The sequence below is a fragment of the Sycon ciliatum genome, chromosome 1 (genome assembly GCF_964019385.1).
Source record: "Sycon ciliatum chromosome 1, ocSycCili1.1, whole genome shotgun sequence".
Lineage (NCBI taxonomy): Eukaryota > Metazoa > Porifera > Calcarea > Leucosolenida > Sycettidae > Sycon > Sycon ciliatum.
Genome location: NC_088643.1, coordinates 92,406,154 through 92,430,312, shown reverse-complemented (window position 1 = coordinate 92,430,312; position 24,159 = coordinate 92,406,154). Strand labels below are relative to the sequence as shown.

At 51.2% G+C, this 24,159-nt stretch overlaps 1 protein-coding gene and 1 non-coding gene across 2 annotated transcripts; both read left to right on the top strand.

Annotated features, from left to right (window-relative positions):
• Positions 1-132: 132 nt before the first annotated feature.
• LOC135806513 (DNA replication complex GINS protein SLD5-like) lies at positions 133-23,154 on the top strand. Its single transcript, XM_065320704.1, has 7 exons — positions 133-345; positions 623-709; positions 11,346-11,459; positions 12,163-12,260; positions 14,333-14,424; positions 15,195-15,270; positions 22,261-23,154. The coding sequence occupies exons 1-7, from the start codon at positions 253-255 to the stop codon at positions 22,355-22,357; spliced, it is 657 nt and encodes a 218-aa protein (XP_065176776.1). The 5' UTR covers positions 133-252; the 3' UTR covers positions 22,358-23,154.
• Trnar-acg (transfer RNA arginine (anticodon ACG)) lies at positions 13,409-13,481 on the top strand. Its single transcript has one exon. It is a non-coding gene; the product is annotated as a tRNA-Arg (tRNA).
• Positions 23,155-24,159: the final 1,005 nt, after the last annotated feature.

The window sequence follows — 24,159 nt, the reverse complement described above, 5'->3', positions numbered from 1 at the left end:
GCATCGATCATGCACAGTGCGTCACTTGTCACGTGGATGATCACGGTCATAATATTTTCCGATTTTCCAACGAAAAATATTTTTCGTTTCCCGGTCTTTCCCGGTCTTTTTGCATTTTTCAGTCTCACCATTCAAAATACAAATTAATCAAGATTACTCTTCATCTACAAGGTTTTGTAGATATCTTTACTTCTTCACACAGACCTTGTTACTTCTGCATGGTTATAATCCTTGAGTCAACTTCAGCCCAATATGGCCAGCTTTTCGGGAGGAGAGGACGATGATTTGCTGAAAGAACACGAAGAAGTTGTGACAGGTGGAGAGTTGCTGGTGTTGCTGGAAGAGGTAATGCAGCTCAGTTCAGCTCCATGGTTTGACTGTTCCGGAGACTGTTTATGACTGTATAGAGTTACAGCAGGCGCATGCGATAATAGTGTTTGGCTGACACGCGTACAGGGGAAGATGTGGTCCACTTGTACGTCGTTATTACTTCACTATTCGTACACACGAATGATCGTCAGTCAGTAGTATAGTGTGTAGCTGACATGTATGTCTGCAAACATGAGTTCACTGTCTATAATGTGTTCTTCATGCATTAATTGGTGTCTTATGTGGGGTACAGACATGGCATAACGAGAAAGTGTCACCTGATTTACTACCCACGCGAATTGATCTCGTGGAATCCATGCTGGAGCAGTTACAACTTCAGGTTAGTAATTCTGTGTGTGTGCACGCGTGTGCGTGGTTGGGTGGGTGTGTGGTTCTACGGTGAAACCCTGGTATAGTGTATCCCATCCGGGAACGGAAAAAGGAGTGTGTACTTACTGTACTGTCCGGGGTACTTTGTGTTCCGTATTCCCCGGAACCAGGTTGCATCAGTACCGTAACTGTAATACCGACTGCGGATACTTTCCGAACCCACGTTCAACAATGGAGACAAACTTTACTGGTTCGAGTTCTCACTCTCAAAAAACACCAACTCCATCTTGGATTATCTTGGATGTACTCTAACAATGCCCTAGCAAAACCTATCAAGAACCTAGCTAGAACTGACTGTAGAACAAAGAATACACAGCTACATGTATAAGCAAGCGTCGATGTGTATAGGGAGTACAAGCAACACTGTCAATGGTGAATGCGTGACGTAGTCTAATGAGTACGTGTTGGCGGTCAGACACTTGACCTTATCGTATTATGGTATGAGTCATGCACATGTATGGAGCTTGAGGCAGTCATGCATGGCTACAGGTGTAGTGCTCGATGAATGCACGCAAAGTGCAGTCCTGTAATGTGACCTGTTGAAACCTGAACGGTACCAGGCGTCACCACGACTCCGACATACCTCCCTCGCGAACGAATCATAGCCTAATCAATGTATGCGAGTGAGACAAACTAATATTCCGAGTGATGTTCTAACTCCTGGGGAACTGCTATTGGATGTCACACCTAACATCATTGTGTCAAATGCATGCCGTAATGTCACTAGACATATCCGGGAACGAGGATACGTCTTATCTAGCCGGTTGGATGTATTGTTCACTCTGATTGTGGATTGCTTGCTAACACTACAGTCACAGCCTTACTACCTCATCGCCACTGCCGTACCACCATCCACTATTCGCTCAGCTGGTGACATTGTCCACATTGACGTTGGCTGTGGCTGGGCAGTTCTCGGAGTCGAGCTCCACCTCACCCTCTGTTACCTCCAGTGGGATGAGGCGATGAACTGATCGTCGATACTCCTTGCCTTTGATCTTCACGTTGACTGCACGGACGACACCATCTTGCCCTGGGTATGTGGCTGTGACGCGTCCCAGAGGCCATGTCGCGCGCGGAGTACTCTCATCCATGACAAGGAAGACCTCACCCTCCTCGACGTCTTTTGCCTTCCTGTACCACTTGGACCGGACGTTTAGCGCCGGGACCATCTCGCGCAGCCACCTCTTCCAAACTTGCCTTGTCAGCACTTGTAGAAACAGCCAGCGCCGTCTGGGGTGGACCTTCTCCAGATCCTCTGTCTCCGCCTCGAGGTGTGTGACTGCAGCCGCGCGTCCCATCAGGAAGTGGTTTGGCGTCAACGCTTCTGGATCGTCGCTGTCAGATGATACGGTGGTAAGGGAACGGGAATTCAGCATTGCCTCGGCATGTACCAGCGCTGTTGAGAACTCCTCATCCGTGAGGCCAGCCTGGTGCAGCACATGCCAGAGTGCGCGTTTGACTGCCTTGACCATCGTTTCTACTACACCACCGAAGTGGGGCGTTCTCGGTGGGTTGAAATGCCACTGTACATCTCGCAGCTCGGAGTGGGTGGTTAGGCGGTCTTGATCTATCGTGCAGGTGGCTTCGCGCAGCTGTCGCTCTGCGGCGGTGAAGTTCGACCCGTTGTCTGTCACTATGAACTCCGGGGTTCCACGCCTCTTGCAGAATCGGGTCATCGCCATCAAGAACCCATCTGTGTCGAGCGAGTTGACGGGCTCCAGATGTACCGCTCTGGTCAGCAGGCACGAGAATACGCAGATATACCGCTTCTGCTGCACCTTGCCTCGTCCCTGGCGCGTCAGAAATGGACCGGCAAAGCCGATGGTCACCTTGCTGAAGGCGATAAGTGGTGACGAGGTCCGGTAATCCGGCAACCCTCCCATGATTGGAGTCAAAGCCTTCGCGTAGCCTCGTCGGCACTTGACGCACCTGTGGCGATGCTGTCGCACAACGGACTTCCCGTTTATCAGCCAGTACCGGTTGCTGAGGTTGGCCAGCAGGTGGTTGGGACCCATGGAGTGCTGACATCTCTCGTCTTCGTCATCCACGATCAGGGCTGTGACCCGATGTTTCGGTGGCAGGATGATGGGGTGTCTTGTCGTCAGCGGCAGATGGTGTGCAGTGGTGAGTCTCCCACCGACCGTCAGTACGGTTGTGCCATGTACCTCCTCCAGCTGGGGTCGCAGCTTCAGCAATGGCTCGTTGGGATCGGGTTCCTTGCCGGACTCCAGTCGCTTGATGACCTTGCCATACACCTCCTCCTGGGCCTTCCGTACCCAGAACATGTCGGCCGCCTGGACCTCTGCAGGGGAGAGAGCGGGTACTGTCATACCGTTCACTGACTTGGCAGATCCAAACTTGCGTCGTGGAGCGGGTGTTGGTCTGTTGGCGCCAGCCTCCCTCGGTATACGGACGTTACGTACAAAGCGCTGACACCAAGCGGTGACACGGATGAGCCGCGTCCAAGACGAGAAGTTGGAGGGGTCAAGCTGGTACTTCCCTGGAACCGCGCTGAACGACATAGCGGATCGCTTCTTCAGCTCTGCCGGCAGACTACTGGGAACCTCGATCGGCCGCGCCGGGAATGCACTCTCGGGTCCGCGTAGGAACTTCGGGCCATGCCACCAGTCGTCATCGGATGCGAGCTGGGCTGCAGATAGGCCCCGGGTGCCCTTGTCCGCAGGGTTGATTGATGTCGGAACGTGCCTCCACTGACGGGGGTCCGACAGTGCTTGGATCTTGCTGACCCTGTTGCCCACCTCGACTTTGAAACGGCGGCTGTGTGAGCGAAGCCAGTACAGGACATTGAGGCTATCACTCCAGTACGTGATGTCGGACGAGCTGATGCCGAGGGCTTGGGCGACTTGTTCGGCTACCTCGGCGCCGAGTACAGCTGCTCGTAGCTCAAGCATGGGGATCGACTGTCGGTGTAGCGGGGCTGGTTTAGCCTTGGCCATGGCCAGCGTGGACCGAGCCATGCCGTCTGGATAACTCGCCCGTACGTAGACTGCTGTTGCGACTGCTGCGTCGGATGCGTCAACGAACACATGGAGGCTGAGCTCTGCATCGGCCGGATCCCGGTCTGGGTCCTTGAATGACCTGGTGGCTCTCACGGCTTCTAGCTTGGGCAGTTCCTCGAAGAACTTCCTCCAACCCTTAGCCTCAGGCTCTGCGAACTCCTCATCCCATTCCAGCCCGCGGAGGCAGGCGTCCTGGAACATGACCTTTGCTCGGATGGTGTAGGGTGACACTTGCCCTCGTGGGTCAAACAGAGAGGCCATCTTGCTCAGGATAGTGCGCTTGGTGTACTGCGTGATGACGGGCACCTGGTACTTGAACGTGAAATGGTCGCTCTCAGCATCCCAGGCGACTCCTAGCATCTTCACGCAGGGTAGCGTGGGGTGTTGGTGGTCAGCTACCGAGATCAGCGTGTTCGGCGCCCGGTCGGCTTCTGGCACAGACTTCATGACCTCTGCACTGTTCGACATCCACTTCCGTAGATGGAAGCCTCCCTTGGCCAGTGTCTCCTGGACGTCAGTACGTAGGCCCACCGCCGCCTCTGGCGTTGGCGCAGACGCGAGTAGGTCGTCCACATAGAGGTTGTCCATGATGATGGTGTGTGTGGGTGACCCTTCGGCGGCATAGGTGGCCGCGACAGCCTGGACGGCCTTTCCGGCGAGGTATGGCGACGCCTTACACCCGAAGCACACTCGCTGGAATTCGAACACCTTGGCTCTTCCGTCGACCTCCCACAGGAATCGGTGATACCTGCGGTCTCTCTCAGCCAGCTCCACTTGCAGGAACATCTCGCTGATGTCTGCCATCAGAGCCACAGGTTCCTTACAGAACTTGAGTAGGCAACTCACGATGTTGTTCTGTAGTGCTGGGCCGGCGTGCATCTCCTCGTTGATCGAGACGTCGTTCTTCTTGGCCGCCGCGTCAAACACTATCCGCACCTTGGTGGTGGTGCGGTCCTCCTTGATCACGGGAAAGTGGGGCAGGAACCACTGGTCATCCGCATCGTTGTGCACTTCCGTCTCGGGCACCTCGCGGATATACCCCTTCGTCAGGTACTGTTGGATGACACCGGCGTACGCTGCTGCGAGCTCAGGTCGTTTGTACAGGGACCGTTGGAGACTCGCCAGTCGTTGTTGGGCCATCGGTCTGTTCGAGGTCACGTGAGGCTTTCTGTCTTCAGCGACCCACGGGATGCCAATGGTGACACGGTTGTTGTTGAGGCTCATGGTGTCGTCAGTCACCTTCTCGGCTTCACGCTCAGCTCGAGACATGGTCTCTCCCGTGGCTGTAGAGCGGATGGTGTCTAAATTGAACATGCTACGCACCATGGCATTCAGCTCCAGGGTTGGCTCGGTGGGCTCTGCGGTCGCGGCATGTGTGGCGTGGTGGACGGTTGGTTCCGCCGATGTTCCGCTCCCCTCCAGGAGACCGAAACAAATCCATCCGAGTGGTGTCTTTCTTGCGATTGGACCATGGCCAGGCCCACGGCGTTCGGCTAGCGAGGTGTGCAACTGTGGAACGTCAAGGCCCAGTAGGATGTCCACAGTTGGGTTAGCTGGGGTATCCGGATTCATCCCGCGCAGGTGTGGCCAGCTTGCCTTCTGCGCATCCCAGTCCACACGTTGCATGTCGGCGGTTATCTGAGGGAGAACGACCGCCTGCACTGGGGTTGTTGCAGTAGAGTCTTTGTGACAGATCTCTATGGGAGCGATCCTGGACTCGTGCTGCAGACAGCTGCCACCGAGAACAGTCGTGCGCACGGACGTGGTCTCACCGGGTGGGACATTCAGCTTCTCAGCCATGTCGGTGGTGATGAAGCTGCAGGTGGACCCAGAATCCAGCATGATCGTTGCTTGTAGCTCGACGTCTCCACATCTCACTGTCCCCACAGTCGTCATCAGAGCTGGTAGGTTTGCTGGGGTTTCGGCATGCAGGGCGCTCGCTGCAGAAGCCATATTCGCGGTGTTGGTGCGAGCGGCGTTTTGTTGGCTACCGCTGCTAGGCCTGTCAGAGTCGTCCCTGTGGAGCAGCGTGTTGTGCTTGCCTTTGCACTTCCTGCAGTGGCTCGAGGTGCAATTTCTGGCGAAGTGGCCGTCCTGTAGACAGTTCACACACAGGCCCAAGAGGCGCACCAGCTCTGATCGCTTCTGGACGGGTAGCTGTTGGAACTCCTTGCACTGCGCCATTGCGTGCTCTTCCATGCACTTCCTGCAGCTCCTCTTCTTCCTTGGGAGTCAGAGGTGGCGTCGCGGGTAGTGCCCGCTGTTACTGCGGCCAGGGTCGTTGACCTTCTAGGCGGTGGGGTTGGCTGAACGGCGGCCGTCTTGGTGGAGGTTGGTGTCACCAGAGAGGCGGCTTCCGCTCGTTCGGCCAACCACTCAGACAAGACACCAAGGTCTAGTTCATCCGTACTAAGGCCATTGGCCTTCACATACTCGCCCCACTGCATTCGATGGGGGAGCGACAGCTTGGCCACCAGCTCATCACGGAGCGCAGGGTTGTTCCTGTGGCCATGGCTCTTTAGCAGCTTCATAGTGAGGACGATGTTCCTCACAGATGTGGCCAAGGAGTGCAGGGCGTCCGTGTCCTCTGCTCTGGCTGGCTTCAGCGCCTTGGCCTGCTCGATTAGCTGTTTCACTACCAATTCCGGCCGGCCGAAACGACGCTCCAGTGTCCGGATGGCCTCGTCTACATTGTCTGGCACGGCCAGGAGCAGCTGTACTGCCTCCTGGGCTGGTCCCTTCAGGCAGGTCTGCAGGCGCTGGACGTTCTCTGCGTTTGAGTATGCGCATTGCTCCGTGCTGCTTCGGTACAGCGCGAGGAACGCGGGCCATTCCTCCGGCTTGCCAGAGAAGATTGGCAGCTTGCTGCTGGTGGATGACTGGCGTGCAGCCAGCTGTCTGATGCCAGCGTTACTATTCTCGACCTGGGAGGTCTGCCCTTGAGGTAGGGCCTGGGTGATTGCACCTACAAACTCACTGGCCAGGTCTGCCATCTGACGCGCAGGATTGCTGTTAACTGTGCTGCCAGTAATAGTACCGGTAGTAGAGGTACAACCACTCATGTACGCGTCTTCGACCTCACTCGCATTACTTGCTGCGCCCTTACCACCGGTACACGTCTCCGTAGCTCTGGCACTAGAGTATCCACGTGGCCCTGACTCTGAGTCGGAGTCTGAGACTGTCATGTAGCCGCGTGCACGTGCACTCGTGTCGCGACGGTGCTTTCGTGGTGCGGGTACTGGCATGGATGCGTGTGGGTGACTGGGTGACGTAGTGCTCGGGATACCGCTATGCCTTGTGCTTGCGGTCGACTCGCAGCGCTCACGTCTCTCCTCGTGGACCTGTGCAGGCTGTGGTTGCACTACCGGTAAGCCTTGTACTTCTCTAACAGGCTCAGTGACACTACCAGACTTCGGCGCTCGTCGTTGTCTGGCACGGCTTTCTCGTAGGGCATACTCCGCTGCGAATAGCCGCTGCCTCAGCTCTGTCATCGATCGGGCCAGCTCATCGTTGCGTTCTCGTTCTGCCGCAAGATCCCTGGCTTGCTTGTCGCACGCTAGCTCGACCATTGCCCTACTCGCCTCAGCTTCCTCTAGGTTCGTCTGCAGTGCGTAAGCGTCTCGCTGGCGCCGCTTCTCGACGATCGCGGATTCATCGATCATCGTCTGAAGCTGTAGTAGTTGCTGCTGATACGCAACTTTCTTGGCCCGGAACTCACGTTCTACACTGCGTAGACTACTGCCAGTACTGGATCTCGGCAGTTGCTGACGCTCTACGAATGTCCTATCCCAGGGCTCGGGCCCTATTCCCCGCTGAATGGACTCGCTTAGATAGTCAGCGTAAGTGGCATCGGCTACAACAGCAGTGGTGTGTTCAATCGTTCTTTGAAGTACCTGTGTCTGTGCCTGTGCCTGCGGTTCTGGTTGATGAAACGGAGGTTCATTCAGGTGTTCATGAATCGGATCTTGGACTACGCATGGCGGTGCCTGGTAGTGGTAGCTGTGTGCCGGAGTGAATGCACGGACATGCTGGACATCTGAGTCCCTCTCTACATGTGCGTCTATCACTACGTCTACCGGTGGTGGTGTGCTAGCCTGACAGGCCTCTGCATGGTGTAGACCTACTGCTGATTCTGACGTTACGTGCGTAGATCTATGGGAAGCCTCTCCTTCTGATGGCTGAGATTCTACACCGACTACCGTGTGTGACTCTGTTGGTGTTGGAACAGCAACTGAACTAGGTGCAACTACATCATCGTCAAAGTCGATAAGCGACGTATCTTGGGCTGCAACCGCCTCATGCAACTCACCCGCTTCCTGGAAGACTTCTTCTCGCATCGCAGGAGAGCTGGAGGTCTCAACGGACCTTTCCCTCAACGTCCCTTCGGCTTCCGACATCGCCTGCTCCGTCAACCGGGCGATTTCCAGCCGCTTTTCCGCCACAGCCTGTTCCGCTTGTAACACGGCTATCCTGGCGCTGAGCCTGTCAGCTGAATTCGCGGTGACGGCTTGGCTCCTACTTTCGGTCATCCTGTCATCTCCACCACTAGCACCAGCGTAGGACTGGGTGTCTGTGTACCCGAGTTTTGGCGCTGCGACGCCTTTCGTCGTGCGCTGACTCCGCCTGAGCTTCTCCATCGTGGACGTGATCCGGCTTGAAGGACCACTATGTTCCGTATTCCCCGGAACCAGGTTGCATCAGTACCGTAACTGTAATACCGACTGCGGATACTTTCCGAACCCACGTTCAACAATGGAGACAAACTTTACTGGTTCGAGTTCTCACTCTCAAAAAACACCAACTCCATCTTGGATTATCTTGGATGTACTCTAACAATGCCCTAGCAAAACCTATCAAGAACCTAGCTAGAACTGACTGTAGAACAAAGAATACACAGCTACATGTATAAGCAAGCGTCGATGTGTATAGGGAGTACAAGCAACACTGTCAATGGTGAATGCGTGACGTAGTCTAATGAGTACGTGTTGGCGGTCAGACACTTGACCTTATCGTATTATGGTATGAGTCATGCACATGTATGGAGCTTGAGGCAGTCATGCATGGCTACAGGTGTAGTGCTCGATGAATGCACGCAAAGTGCAGTCCTGTAATGTGACCTGTTGAAACCTGAACGGTACCAGGCGTCACCACGACTCCGACACTTTGTGAGAAATGTTGGCCTCACAAGCCCCACGCCCGACTCACATAAGGGACCATCGCAAAAGTTCGCAGAAGCCCCTGAAACGAACAGCATACGTTTGGGGGGGGGGGGGGGGGGGAGTCGGTGTCGAAAATCGCAAACCGGGCTTCAATTCAAAAAAGTATTGACGACATGTAGGAGCTGATAGATTAGCATGCCATCACAGCCGGCGTAGATTGCTTGTCAGGACGCGTAGTCCATTCATGCAACTGCGCATGTCACGTAGCTGGCTGCCTGTACACTGTGTGTAGTCTAGTACCAAGAGTCCATAAAACGCGTGGTTTATGGACTCTTGCTAGTACTAGTACTAGCAGGGGTTCATAGGGTTTATGAACCCCTGCTGTGTAGTATACCGTACTGGCAATATATGTTGCCGCAGTGAGGCCATGAAGCGTTACATTGGCACATGTTTGCCGCACGCAGGGCGTTACATGCAAAGTCGCACAGGAGCCGTTACACAGGTTTCTATATTGCCGCAGTCCTTTTTTTGCTATTGCTTTCTTTGCCCCATCAGGAGCAATCCTGTTTTTCATCTCCTTTCTCTCCTCATCCTTTCCTTTTTCACTTTCCTTGGGCGTGATTTTCTTCACGCCGAAGGCGAATAGAGACTTCTGCATTGTCACAAGGAAACTGGTAAACACATCGCTCTTCTTCGCAAAACGACCTCGGGAAAGAAGAAACCATTGAGATCGCCAACCACTGAATGATGCGCCTTCGAGTGTCAGGACTTCCTGCTGCGTCCAGTTTTGAACTTTTCACTACGCGGTACACGTGCTTTCACAGTTTTCAGCCTTTTTTTGCAGTGCAAACTGCAATGAAAAGATCGCCGCACCCCGCCGGACGCGCGTTACGAACTCAACGAAAATTTGTCGCACTAGCCTGGTCGCGCGTTACGCCGCACCCCCCTGCGTTACGCGTTACGCGGCAACATATATTGCCAGTACGGTATTATAATAATTATTATGTGTGAGCATCCAAGTGAAATAATGAAGCCCATATTGTGACTGTCGTTTCGTTTGAGGGGGGAGGGAGGGGGGTCAGGCCCGAAACTAACGGTCTTCGTTTCGGGGGCTTCTGCGAACTTTTGCGATGGTCCCTAAGCAGGTATGTACTTTATGTCAAACAATTCCAACTCATGTGAAGAAAGTTGGCTGCTCTAAGCGTTGGAACTTCCGCTTCCTGACGCCGACTTGATGCTTGACTGACTCACGACTGCCGTCTGCAGCGCACAAGAAGCATGTCGAACCTTCCACTCGGCAAGCCTGCAGGAAAGCGCCACTCCTTGCTCACTACACGGTGTTTCAGGCCATTCACCCAATATAAGTTGAGCTTGAGTAGGCTAATAGAATTTATGCTGTAGGAGCACTACAAGTTATGCAATGCTCTCTGAGCCTAAACATCACTACGGATACTAACTTACAGTGACGCTCTGTTTCCATAGCGACAAACACCTCGTAGGCACCAGCAGCAGCATGAGCCAGGGTCACACATGGAGTTGTGAGAACAGACGCTTGGGGTTATTCACCATTCACAATGCTGTCACCTCCAATCATCTAGTCTCATTCTCGCACCAGGGACAACAACGCTGCTCCAAACGTAAGAGCTCGCGCTGTAAGTTGGTATCCCTGGTGATGTTTGGGCTGCAAGCGCACTATCAATCGTAATGCTCCTGCAGCGTAAACTTCATTGGCCTGCTCAAGCTGAATTGCTGAGGGGTTCCACGAAACACCGTGTATTGAGCAGGGGGTGGTGCTCTCTTGCCGGTTTGCCTAGTGGAAGTTTGCCTAGGAAGGTTCAGTGTGCTGCTCATGTGCTCCAGACAGCAAGTCATGAGTCGGTCAAGTGTCAAGTCAGTTGGCGAGAAATGCAATCTTCAACGTTTGGAGCAGCCACGGTCTTCACATATTACCACCGAAGTTGCAACGTCTTAGCTAGCTATGAATCGCGTTTTGAGTGTAACTACGATGCTTGTTTGGCATGCATCGTGGTACATGGATGCAAGGTAGTACTGTGCACTGGTTAAGTTGGTTTTTATTATTTCAGTTCGTTGCCTCAATAGTACAAAGTACAAATATCAAGAGGGACGAAGTTGACCACAGGTCCAGTCACACCTCAGTCTCTCCCTGCTGAGCCCGCTTCTTGACAGCCACATGACATGCAGGACAGCACCCTTTACTTCTACTGTAACTTGGGGAAATGTCTGGTTGAGAACAGAATTTATTTCTGCCGCGCATGACGTTACATCTAGACACGTGTATTGCCCTAAATGTAGTGTGACTGGTTTGGACATGCACAAAATCTTGAAAATCTTGCTGTTGTTTCAAGGCAGTCAGTATGATATGTTGCGTTTGTCTTACACTATGCAGGATGATGTAATACAAAAGTGTGCACAAGGCGATATCAAGATCACACTGCTACAACTAGAGGTTGAACGTATCCGCTTCCTGATTGCAAGCTACCTGCGTGCCAGAGTCCATAAAGTGAGTACTAGCGTTTGTGTTTGTGGCAACCAATGTCCTGGAATACAAGGTTACTGTGGAATTCCTACAATAATGCAAACAACCAAGGATTTTCTACAAAAAGCTACGATACTCTTCCAAACTAGCATTCAGAAGTGATATACTTCAAATACTAGTACTCAATGCTGTAGGCAGCTTACTGCTTTATCCTGCATAGAGGTGTTCTCAAGAGGAAGTGTGTTTTAGTGCACAAAGATGAACTTTGGTTTCTGCGTGTGTGTGTGTGTGTGTATGTACAGTTGTGGCATGTGAAATCCGACACTTGCCATAGGGGACAGCGCCATAAATGGATACCAATGATGTAATGCACTGCACCTAATTTGTACTATAGACGTATGCATCCCAAACAGATCGAAAGGTCACAGCGTAGATACACACAGTTCACAAACATGGTACACATAAGGAGTGTTGGTATCCAATCCCCATTCATTTTTGCCAGCACCTTTTGAACATTGACTGTGATGAGTACGAGTTTTGTCATCAGACAGATAAAGTTGTATGTAGCACATGTACTGTACGTATGCAGGGCTGCAGGGGCTGCAGACTGCATGGTGCAGTCCCTTATGCCAAGTGTCGGATTTCACTTGCCACAACTGTATGTGCGTGTGTGTATGTGTGTGTGTGCGCGTGCGCATGCGTGTGTGTATGTGTGTGGTAATTGCAGATTGAGCAGCATCCACTGTACTTACTGGACCGGCAAGCTAAACTTGGTGAAAATGATGACCCGTTGCTGTCACCGGAAGAAGTTACTTATGCAAAACAGTATGTTTGCTGCCATATCCTCTTCTCCCTGATAGGTTCTTTCTGTGGAAGAGCAGTCATAATGTTTGCAGGTACCTATTTAGACACTTGAGGGGGAGGGGGGGGGGGGGGGGGTGCGGCGCTCACAGGTCAGAAAATGTGCTATATTTAGTGAAATATGCAAACTTTTGTCATCCTGATTGTCATGCCCCAGTTTTCATCTGCTTTTATACATTTCCAATACAAATGAAGTCAGCAGGACCGGGACATGTGTGAGAAGTCTCAGAAGCAAAGATTGTGCATTGGAAGTATGGTTTGGCTAGGATGCTAGAGACTTTGTTTTTGCTCTCTGACCTTTGTGCACTCTTCAGCTTGAACCAATTTGTTTGTATGCTTGCCAGGAGACAGCCCGGCACTGCACAGTACTGTGGGGACATAGCTGTGGCCCAGGTTCTTCTTTGCCACACCAGCACCAAGCCGAAAGTCATACCACTCTGATCCACTGGCGTGCAGATATTTAGGCGCCGGCGATGAGAAAGTGTTGTTGAGGGCTTCACTGGGGTTTGAAGTTCCACACCGTGCCAGCTTCTCAGCATTGCCGGCTTGTTTCTGCAGAAGATCCTTGAGAAACACTCTCAGAGTGGATCACTGCAAGGGTTCACCTCAAACTTCTTCTTGGTGTGTCTGAAGTCTGCAAACTGGGACCGGCAGCCACGCGTACATGTTTGCGCAGATTAGCGCCGCGCTGAGGTGGTAATGGATGAAGTCCCTGAATACAGCTCACCAAGAGTACATGAAAACCAGAGTGTGCAGCTCGGATGGGTTGCTGTCACGGCGAAATTCCGTGATTACATCATTTTAGTGATGTAGTGCGTACAAGCAGGATTCAAGCAGGTCTCTTTCTGCACAACTGCAGCTCAGTTGTACGCACTACGCCACTTCCCGCCTCAGATCTGGGCCAAATATGATGTAATCACGGAATTTCGCCGTGACAGACACCCATAGCAGAAAAGGCCCCAAGCTGCACACTCTGGTTTTCATGTACTCTTGAGCTCACCCATCCTCTCCACTTTTCTCGGTTGCAGACTAGCCGTTTGCTGCTTCTCCAAGGAGAAAGGCAGGGTGTGCAGCATGTAAATTTGCTACCTGTCACTCTTGCTCTTGTCGATGGCCGCGTGGCCCAACGGATAAGGCGCCTGACTACGAATCAGGAGATTCCAGGTTCGAATCCTGGCGTGGTCGATTTTTTATTTTATTTTTATGCGTACAATTTTCCATAGTAGTGTGCTCGCAAGGGTACATAAACTAGTGTGCAGCAGCTCTGGGAGAATCATCCCTCTGTTAAGTTTTTGTTGGCCTTTGCTTCATCTCGCACCAGTACACGTGGTCATTTTTGCAGTATCACCAAGGTAATTTCTGTTGCACATTGCTGCCTGTCGTACAAAAGGTGAAAAACGCATGCGAATTTCCCATCATCGCTTTAGTAATACGGTCGGTGACTTAGCTCTGAACCTACGCTATGACGGGTTTTCTATGATTCATGATGGCCTAAACAAAAAACTTCGTGATGGGATCGGTGTATGCGGCATACATGCGGAGCTGCACACTCTGGTTTGTGTACTCTTGATACTAGTGATGGCTTGTTCTGACATTTGCAAGAAACCTGTAGATGGTTCACACAACCGGCTAATCTGCGTTTACTGGAAATTCGCCATGGCCAGGGAATCTTCCTGTATGAGAGCCGAATGTGCGCGTGCGAAACAAAGGAGAACGTGGACCCTTCTCCCATGAGTGCATGATCGTACCCACGGGAAGGTGAAAATCACAGGCCTTTCTTTCTTCCCTGGTTTACATTGGTCATGCTTTTTGAGCTATCAATTTCAATTTCCCCATGAGTGCAGTGTCAGATGGGTCAAAGTGCTGATTGTTCTGCTTGCTCATGCTGTGCAAGAAATATAGGAGTCCTCTATATGGAAGGCATTGTGACAAATTCAGTCTACCAACTAGTTCAGCAGCCATAACCTCCTGTTTAGCTTATGCGTGTGCGTTCCTCTGTGTGCATGTGTATGTGTACGCTTGATTCTACTGTGCAGATTTGCGGACAATATGGCCGAACTGATGCAGAGTCTTGTCCTGCGGCACATGCCTCTAGAGGCTGCCAAGCAACTAGACACGGAAAAAGCAGGTCAGTGTGTCCCCTGGCAGGGCTGCAGAGTGAATCGCCTGGTGTATGTGTTGGCATTGGTGAGATGTCTATATCAGTCTGTTTCGTTTGACCCTGGTGTGTAGCAAGAGTGATGAGATTGCTGGCTAGTTCTGTACACCATCCGTATCTGCAATATGAGCATGCTACAGGAATGAGTACTGTAGTTCTGTGATGGGTACAGATTGGTTCATTCCTCACTAAGAAAGACAGACATTTAGATAAGAGATAGTGCTGAGCGCAAGAGAACCCTGAGCATTGTAAGGTAGAGAAAGTACATGTACTGCACGATAGACATTCATCGACTTCCTGTCCTGTCTTATTTGCGGAAATGTGCACGTATGTCCTTTTTACATCACCAGGATGATTCCATTAGAGTGCGCAGTGCTTAGTACTGCCAGTGATGGCAGAGTGTGTAGTCAGATTCTATTGAGTTCTTCCTGTTTTCAACACATGTGTAAAATAGTATTTGCGATCAGTCTGGCCAGTTATTCTGAGCTCTGCCGCTGATGAGACCTGACAAGCCTTGAAACAGCTAGCTGTCCAGAGATTAAGTAAATACCAGTGCTTGCGGTAAAACTTAGGAAGAGGGCAAACTTCTGGCTCTTGACTAGCAACACTTGATAATATTGTTGTTGGAAACTTTTTTTAATGTTATTGGTGAAGAGCCAGAAATGTGTCCTCTTCCTAAGTTCCTAAGTGTTCTGTTATTTTAAATATTTTCTTTTGACCTGTATTATGTTGTCTCACAGCTATTGCACCCAATACCAACAGCTATGTGTTCTTGAAAGCAGCTGAAGACGTAATGGGAGTTGTTATCGATGAAGAGTAAGTTCCTGACAGAGAATATTCAGTCAACTTGGTGAATAATGAACGACCTCGGGTATTACAAGTACTCGCAAATAACGAGACATTCTTCAGACATAGTAATCATTTCAACTTGATTTGACTGCATACTTTTTTAACCTCGAGAATTGCGACAACCCATGGATGAAGACACTTTGCATGCAGGATCGAGGGTCGTTATTCGCAAGGTCCACTGTATACATGTACTGCTCTGTCCCCGTGGAAAATCGCGGGGGGGGGGGCAAGAGGTTTTTGCGAAAAGAGGGGGAAATCGCGGGCCTGGTATAGTACATTTGCAGAAACTGCAGTAGTGTATCTGCAACTGGATCTTGTCAGCCGCAAAACGTACCATATTTTGCCAAATGTGCACCTTTTTTAACTAAGCTTCAAGGGCAAAGAACACAAGGTGCAACTTACAATCCAATGTGATATCCTACTTACTGTAGTGTCTTGTATAGAAGCCTGTTCTGAATACAAGCCTGATTTTTAAGATACGCTGTCAGCACATAAGCCTGGTTTTAGTATCGACATACATAGAGATACGTGGTTTGAATAGAAGACTAGCACTGACATCGGCGTATACGGCCGTAAGCACCTGCTTTTATACGCGACATTACGGTATGTGAACATATTGAAACGATATGGCTCAGACCTGAAAGTGGGGATGCAACTTATAATCGGGGAAATACGGTACGTACAAAATGCAACATAATGATTAATTTGTTTTCACTTTGGATAACACAGCACACGGGAATATCTAGGTTCTTTGAGTTGAACTTACAAAGTGAAACTAATACCAAAAACAGTAGCAAGGGTATCATCTGCACAATGACGAAATAGGACAGTGACTTCAGAAGTTATACCGGTAATAAGATTAGAACTCAATGAAGGAAGAAAAGGTAATAGGTGGGAGAGCCACAGAAAGAGAGAACGCCGAAAGGATACCAAAAAACCCAGACAATCAACAGGATAGACGGAGAGACTGGAAAGAAAGTTACAGCGACAGCTGACACTCAGCAGCAGCCAACGAGGCTGAGGACGCTGCCGCATCGCTAAACTGGTTGTTGGGCCGACGGTGGCCATGCCTGGATTGCGCCCGGGGTTGCGACCTTCCGAATCAATGGGACTGTGCCAAGAGCGTACATAGCCATGGCCAGAGGGTCCCCTTGGGTCGTGCCTTCGCATGAAGGGATTGATTCGCTGTCCACGTACAGGCGTGATGATGACCGGTAGGTGTTGATAGCGATGGTGGCAAACTCAGGACAGGTGCGACTGATGTTTTGAAGGCAAACATTCCTGTTCAGGCGGTTGAATGCATTCGATGTGTCATCAAAAAGAACTCCTTATATTTCAGGGTCGTTGTAAACAGACCGCATGGCATGGATGGCTGCTTCAATACCGCACTCTTGACCTCCACAGAGTTGTAGGCACCCGGTCACCACTTCCACGGCCGGGCCGACGACGCGCATTACTGCTTTGCCGATGATGCGGCGAGCGACTTCACCAATTCCAATTGGGCAGACGCCGGGCTGTTTGTCAAGTGGAATGAGGCAGCTAGCAGTGTAGGCCTCTAGGGCTGCTGGCTCGACGTAGCTGGCTGAGATGGGTCGGGCGCAGCTGGCTAAGGCATCACATAGGCTCCCCCTTTTTTATTTTATTTTATTTTATTTATTTTATTTTTATTATTATCTTTTTCTTCCTCTATCACATGTATCATCTTTCCGTTTTTCCTTCCTCTATATAAATGTACCCCCTCCCCTCCCCCTGTGCCTACTCCTCCCCAGTTTTTGGTGCACTGAAGTGTCGCTGAAGCCGAGACCTCAGGTCGGCGGAGATGCTCCAGTTTCACCACCACAGTTGCGTCTGCAACCACCTCTATCATGCAGTATTCTGTTCTCGAGGTTCGTGGTTTCTCGTAAAAAAAATAGATCATCGGATGCGGCATTTAAGGAGGTGCACATGCGGTGCCAGGCGACAGCATTTAGGCCTGATGGGCCGGCGTATTTTTTATTTTATTTTTAACATTACGAAGCCTCTTGTACGGGCAAAATTAATAAACCGATACAATCATTAGGAAATTTGAGGCCACATGCCACGTACTGCTCTTTTCTCTCCGAAACTGAACACTTGCAAGCCAGATATGAAAGAAAGAAAAAATCATCAGTCACACCACCGGGACTCGAACCGGCATGTGGCCTCAAATTTCCTAACACTTTGAAAATAAGTCCAAATTTGAAATTGCGATACAATCATGTCATGAAAATACAAAAGATGACCAAAAATGATAAAGGAATATTGTTTGCGTTCCGGCTCTCCGCCTTCTCCACAGAAACACATGCCCATAATATTAAAAACGGGCAACGCCAGCTTCTGCAACAACAACCTCAGCAGAGACAGGATCAGCAGTGAGGTGAGCTGTGAATGTGCTGCGAGCCCCACGGAGGCACATGACGCTGGCACGCAATAATGCAAAGCTCAAGCGGCAGCGGAGGTTGGCCATCACGTTGCTGTAGGGCTCGGCGGTCTTCTCAGCTAGCAGACTAGCAATTCTCTTGTAGAATGCAGTGGCGCATCTGCTCATGCCCCCAGTGGTGGACAGGACGGCTGGGACGAAGGAGGCATGTTCGATAATGCGCACCCGCTGCTCATATGCCCTCTTCTTCTCCCGCTCATGTTTGACATAGCAAGCGAGTTGGAGCGATTCGAGGACGCATGTTGGTTGAACACCCGAACATCAACAAAGGTGCGCTCGAATCGCCCACCCCAAATGCCCCTTGCTGCCACATCTAGCCGGGCTTGGTCATCGGTGTTGGCAGACCGGTACCGTAGCTGTTCCCCTGTCAGTGGTTGAAGGTGGGGCTCCACAGCAACTTGATGGGCGACCTGCTTCAATGCCCTGGCGGTTAGGTCCCGGATCTCATTATGCCGGAGGGTTGGGAAGCCCCTAGGGAACACGACAGGGCATGGGACACGGAGAATTCCTTCCCGCATTGACAGGATGTCGGAAGTCGGGGAGGTAGCCAGTTGTACCGCAGGCACACAGCGTCGCGAAACTCTCCTTTCCTGAGGTTGAAGCGGTGACAGCGAAGAGGTCTGCAGGTGAGCCAGCTGGAGGCTCCTTTTTCCGCTGCCAAATCCAGGGTTCTCTGCATGTCCGCCGACACCGATGAGCGGAGGAGCAAAGCATCAGCTCGAGCACTATCCCGGGTATCGGATCTGGCCTGCACCTTTGCCTGCCGGACGCGCGCAATGGCATTGCCCAGCTCAAAGTCCTGTTGTAGAATGCATTCAGCCAGCGTCTGAGAGACCCGAACTGAAGACTCGTGTTGCTGGGCAACTGACGATGGAGGTGTCAGGCCCAGACCGCCGTGGCGACATGGTAGGGCAATCATTGCCCTCTCCGTGTCGTTAACCTGACGGCCAAGGAGAGCAGGAACAAGGCAGTTGGTGACTGCATCATCGAGCAGCGTTTACTGCTCAGCGAGACCGGGTATGGTGCGGCAAAGGAAGGTCCACTTGCTCTGGAGGCCGCGGGTGAAGGCAGAGTACGCTGCCTGTGGCTGCGAGGTGGCTATCTCCCCCAGTCGCTTGACCTGCTGTGTCCATGTGGCTATCTTGCCGTCTGCGTACGCCGTGGTGAAGTCGGTGGAGCCGATCGCCGCACCCAGATACCGACAACCGTTGGTGTTGATGGTGACACCGGTGCCGTCAACGATCTGGACTGCATCTGCGTAGAATTCAGGTTTCACGCTGAGGACGGTTTTCTCGGCATTCGGGTAGTACCCATAGCTGGGTCCCTTTTCGACCAGGAGATCCCACCATTGGCGAAGTTTGACAAGCTTCCCACCCGCACCCGAGTCGTCGGCAAACCAGGATTGGGTAGCTCCGTCGACAGCCACAGCCTGTATCAACGGGAGGACACCCAGAGCATAGATAGGCATGGCAATGGGGTCGCCTTGTGCTGTTCCTTCCGATGATTTGATGGTCTCTCCTCCCACATAGAGGTTTGCTGGATGGTGGTAGGTGTTGGTCACCAATGGCGACAGCGATGGACAAAGATGCTGGATGTTCCTCAAACCCACTTGACGATTTAGGCTGTTGAAGGCATTCCGTGCATCTGCCAGGAGTATGCCCTCGGACTCAGGGTCTTCATATACGCTTCTCATGGCGTGGATAGCTGCCTCTATGCCATTGTCATGACCTGTGCATAGCAGCAAACTTCCTGCTGCGTCGCGGATGTCATCGCCGATCACATAGAGAATTGCCTTCCCTAGAATACGTCGTAGGACTTCCCCGATGCCGATCGGTCGAACCCCAGGTTGCTTGTCGAGGGGGACCAGCCTGCAAGCAACATAGGCACTCAAGGATGTTGGGTCCAGATAGCTTGTCGCGAGTCTCCGGGCGCAGCTAGCCATTGCGTCACACAGTCGGTCTGAGGCCTCCGCAAATCCTGTGCACATTCTGCGCCACGTGTTTGCATCTACGCCAGAGGGGCCGGCAGCGCCAAACGTGTTAAGGGCAGCCTTGCGGATGAATGCACGTGTCAGCGACTCAAAGCGGGTGGGATGTGGAGGCACTGGTGGCTCTCCCGGGATCAACGCGTGCTCCTGCAATGGCTCTGCTGGTGGGTGCTTGTCCCACAGGATGTCCAGCACGGACTTGTCACCTACCCGGTCATCCAACTCCATTGCGCATTGGGCCTTTGTCAGGCTGGTCAGTCAGCAGCCTCAGGGCTGAATGTAATTTCCCATTGATGACTAGGCTGGCAAATCTGCCCGCTGGATCCTTGTTCTGCTTCTGGGAAGCTTGCTCGTAGTGCCGTTGAAGTTGGCGCTGAATGGTGCGGCATTCGCTCAGGAGTTGAGGAAGATCGCCATCATTCCAGGAGTCCAGTCGCCGCTGGAGAGACTTAGAGTGTGCTGAGACTGCCACTTGGTGTGGCTTCTGAAGTAGCAGCTGTTGAAATAACATTGCAATCTGCAATGCTTGCCCGGAGAAAGGCGCGTCATTTCCAAACCACTCCAGGTATTGACTGAGGAGGTTGATGAAGGCCCTCCCAGCCGCGCCACTTGGGACGTCAAACGTGTTCGGGATATAGTGCACTGCTTCGTCGTATGCCGAGTGCAGTGCTTGGCTGGTGGTAGCTGCATCCATGCGTCCCAGCATGAACCCTACACCAGGGGCAATTGGGAAGGGTGGTAACTCGGGGGCCTCGCTGGCTGCCTCGCCATCGCCATCCACCTGAGTATCGCTGAGGCCTACCAGAAGTTGAACCTCGTCAGCAAGGCTGCCAGAGGTGGCATCAGCCAGAGCTGGGTCAACACTGTGGTCAGAGGTCGGACTTCCAACTCCACCACTAGCACTTGCACTAGTTGTAGATCCAGCCGTATGCGCATCGTCGTCGTTGATTTCCGCTGACGGGTCGAATGCACTTGCGACGGTCACATGTGGGCTTGCGCCAGCAGACGCAGATGTAGGCTGAGCTAAGTGCCCGGTCCCAACACTGGCACCAGAGACAGTACGGGTTGTGCTCACGATTGGCGAGTCATGGCTCAGGCTGCTCTGCTGGCTAGTGTCAGTAGTGACGGGATCGGGAGTACTGCTGGCTCTGGGTTGCGATACAGTGACTGGCTCAGGTACGGCGGAAGGTACGGTAGTGACCCCCGCTGGGTTTGAACTGCACTGTACGGGAGCAGCTAACTGGTCTTGCCGATTTCTGCATCTCAAGTTCCTTCCAGGAGTACATTGAATACACAGACTATTTCTCTTTCGACAACTGCAGTTGGTTTTGCAGACGGAATTGCCACTGCATTGACAACACCGGCCCGGCCGGTGCCGGAACCTGCGCTACCTCCGCTCGTTGCCATGAACAAGTAGCTGAAAATCAACGCATACCACGTCAAGAAATTCAAAAAAACAGGAGCTAGCAAAACTCTAACCGCTCTCCAGCGATCTCCGTACCGTCCGGGTGTCTCTGTTCAGAGCGGAGAACAAAACCGGATGAGGTGTGTGGGGGGGGGGGGGAGAGTCCCTTCAATAACACTTCCGCTAGAGAGATCACCTTCGCTCGGAGAAGACCAGGTTGTAGAGACTGAAGCTGCGCTTGGCATCAGCAGAGTTGGTCACTGCAAATGAATAACGCAGCGCAAGCTTGGAAAGAGTTGGCACCTTATCCAAAATAGATCGCCAGAACATCACAGGATCCAGCACCCTCTCTTCACTCTCGCATACACCAGTTACAGCATCAGGGCCCACATTGGATACGTGCATTGGATTACATTGGATACCCATCCAGCACACAAGGCTTTTGGCTTTGAAAGAAGTCGTTGAGGACAGTGAAAGCCTTGCTGTGTTCAGTGATGAACTTGACCTGAAGCTGAAGCATCTGGACACTGTCACCGTATGTTTTGTTCTTGAGGATATCATTCAGCTCATTTAGAGAAGCAGGAGGCTGGGAGGACAAGGTCATCTCGGCTTGGATGGAGCCAGTCTAGAGATGCATGCACTGAGCATGATAAACAACACAGTCACACCAACAATGCCACCTTGTTGCAACCGGATTTGGTGCCATCCTGATCGTCTCATTCTCGTGCTCGCCGTTTTTCCTTCAGAAATGCCAGAAAACGTGCATTCCTTCCTCCTGCAAGGAGCATCTGACTAAAGCGACGAATGAAGTTGTTGACGTCTGCAAAAGGCTGTCGCAGTGCATCGCCGGTCTGGTTGAGGATGTGAGCAAGACAAGTGGTGTGTTGGGACATAACGCAGACAAAGCATCAGCGTACACCTTCGTACGCCTTCTTCGTACATTGCGTGTTATCCTTGTTGAAGCCACAAACAAAAAACATTCACTGCCAAGTGCTGGGGCGCATTTTGTGTCTTGTTGTGAGAGCTTTATATCCATTCATTTGTGTTCTTACATGGCTGTTGCCAACCACCATGACTTTGTGCACTTGCTTACCTCTGTCCCTGCAGGGAAGATCCAGTCGATCTTCTAAAGGGCACTCAGCATTTGTTGCCGTATCGGGCTGTTGAGGCGTTGGTCAAGTCTGGCTCTGTTGTACTGCTCTAACCCCGTCCAAGGCTGTTCGTCTGTTTTACAGTGAGCAAGTTTATCCTGTGCTGCAGCACTTCTGGTTTCACTCAGTATTCATGCAAAGTGTGAATTAAGGATGCTGAAAATAGTTGCCTATTCGGAGGACCAACCTTGCGTTTCACGTTTGAAAGTACCGAGTGGACACACACTGCGTATTGTTTTCAAAGACAGTTCAAGGTGGCCATCTGCTGATTGTGCAATATTATATCTTGAGATAAGATTGTTACATGATTCCTTTGAGACTGTGGCAGTTCTATAGCTGGAATTGTGGCCAGAAGGCAATGCTACATGCAGCTACTACACTGCACAGGTGCATTGACAATTTGACAGCACTATGTCACTGTGGGCAGTAGGACATGTACCGCTATCATACAGCACAAGTACAAACACCTGCCCCACATACTACATACTACATACTACTATCTATGCTAGTAGGGATATGTGTATAATACACATCATGTCATCATGACAACTAGTGAACCCCTTGTTTGCTACTCTTTCTTCTTTGACTGTCACAAACAATCATGCTCGTGCAAGTGTCTGACTGCTGTTCGGTGGCACAGGTTTATGTTGTGTCTAAGTACCTTCTAGCTTGAGATTTTATTTTGAATTTTTAGTGTTTTTAGGGACAGCCATTGATGTAAGTTTCATCTACTTTGATGTGCTTTTTATTAACTATTTTAGGAATTTGTTCTTTGAGGTTGTTATGTGTTGTCCTCATTGCCACATGTAGCTCGATTTTCAACTGACTCTGATTACTGGTAGGAAAGTTATACGGGAAGTTCCCAACTACAGTGAGTATCGTTTATAAAGTGACCGGGTGTAACGATATACCGGCTATAATGATAGAACTCGCCAAAATCAAAATCAAATCACCAAAAAATACAGCTAAAATATCACTATACACACTATTATCGGCTATACCGATGTATCGCTTATTGTGATGGGCTTCAGGAAGCAAACCATATCAAATGCACAGGAAAATATCGCATATACTGATCAAGAGTGATGATCACAAAACAAGTGTTCTTCCAATATAGTTCACTTCTTCCAAAACTGATCCATTGTTGCCTGGATGCATCTGGCAGCAGACATGATTGAGACAAAATTCTTCCCTGTATGCTGTAAGCAGCCACACGTACACATGGCTGTTTTTTATGCTTTTTCCAGCATGTACGCATCATTTCTCATGCACACTCATGTGCCATGTGTCAGTCGTACATGCAAATCGGCTATAGTGATGCACCGGATATAGTGATAAATTATCGAAAATCAAAGGGGCACGTTGTATCCACTATTTACTGTACTAACTACGTACATGTACTTGTGACTCAGTACGTCCCAGACTTCCGGCGCTTCTATTGCTGTTCTTCCACTGTGTGCTGCTGCTGGTCGTGGTGGTAGTGGTGGTGGCCGCAGCAGTGGTGATGGCGTGTGTGTATGTGTGTGTGTGTGTGTTGGGTTGGGGGTGCTGTGTAGTGTGTGTAGTACTTGTGCAACTGCCAGTACCAAGTCACTACTGACTAGTCAAGTCAGCCCACTACTCAGTACAGTAGAGTGCTGATTATCCACACCCCTTGGGGCGGGAGTAATCTACAGGGGGTTTGGATGAAAAGAATGTTTGGATAAGGGAGCAGTCACACATCTATCTAAAACATGCATATTCCCGCATGTTCTCATCATTTTTTCAATCTCTGCGGCAGTACAACAGGAACTGGGCGCACTCCAGCTCCTCCGACTGACACTATCTTTATTTGTTACTCCAACCTGTTGTAATA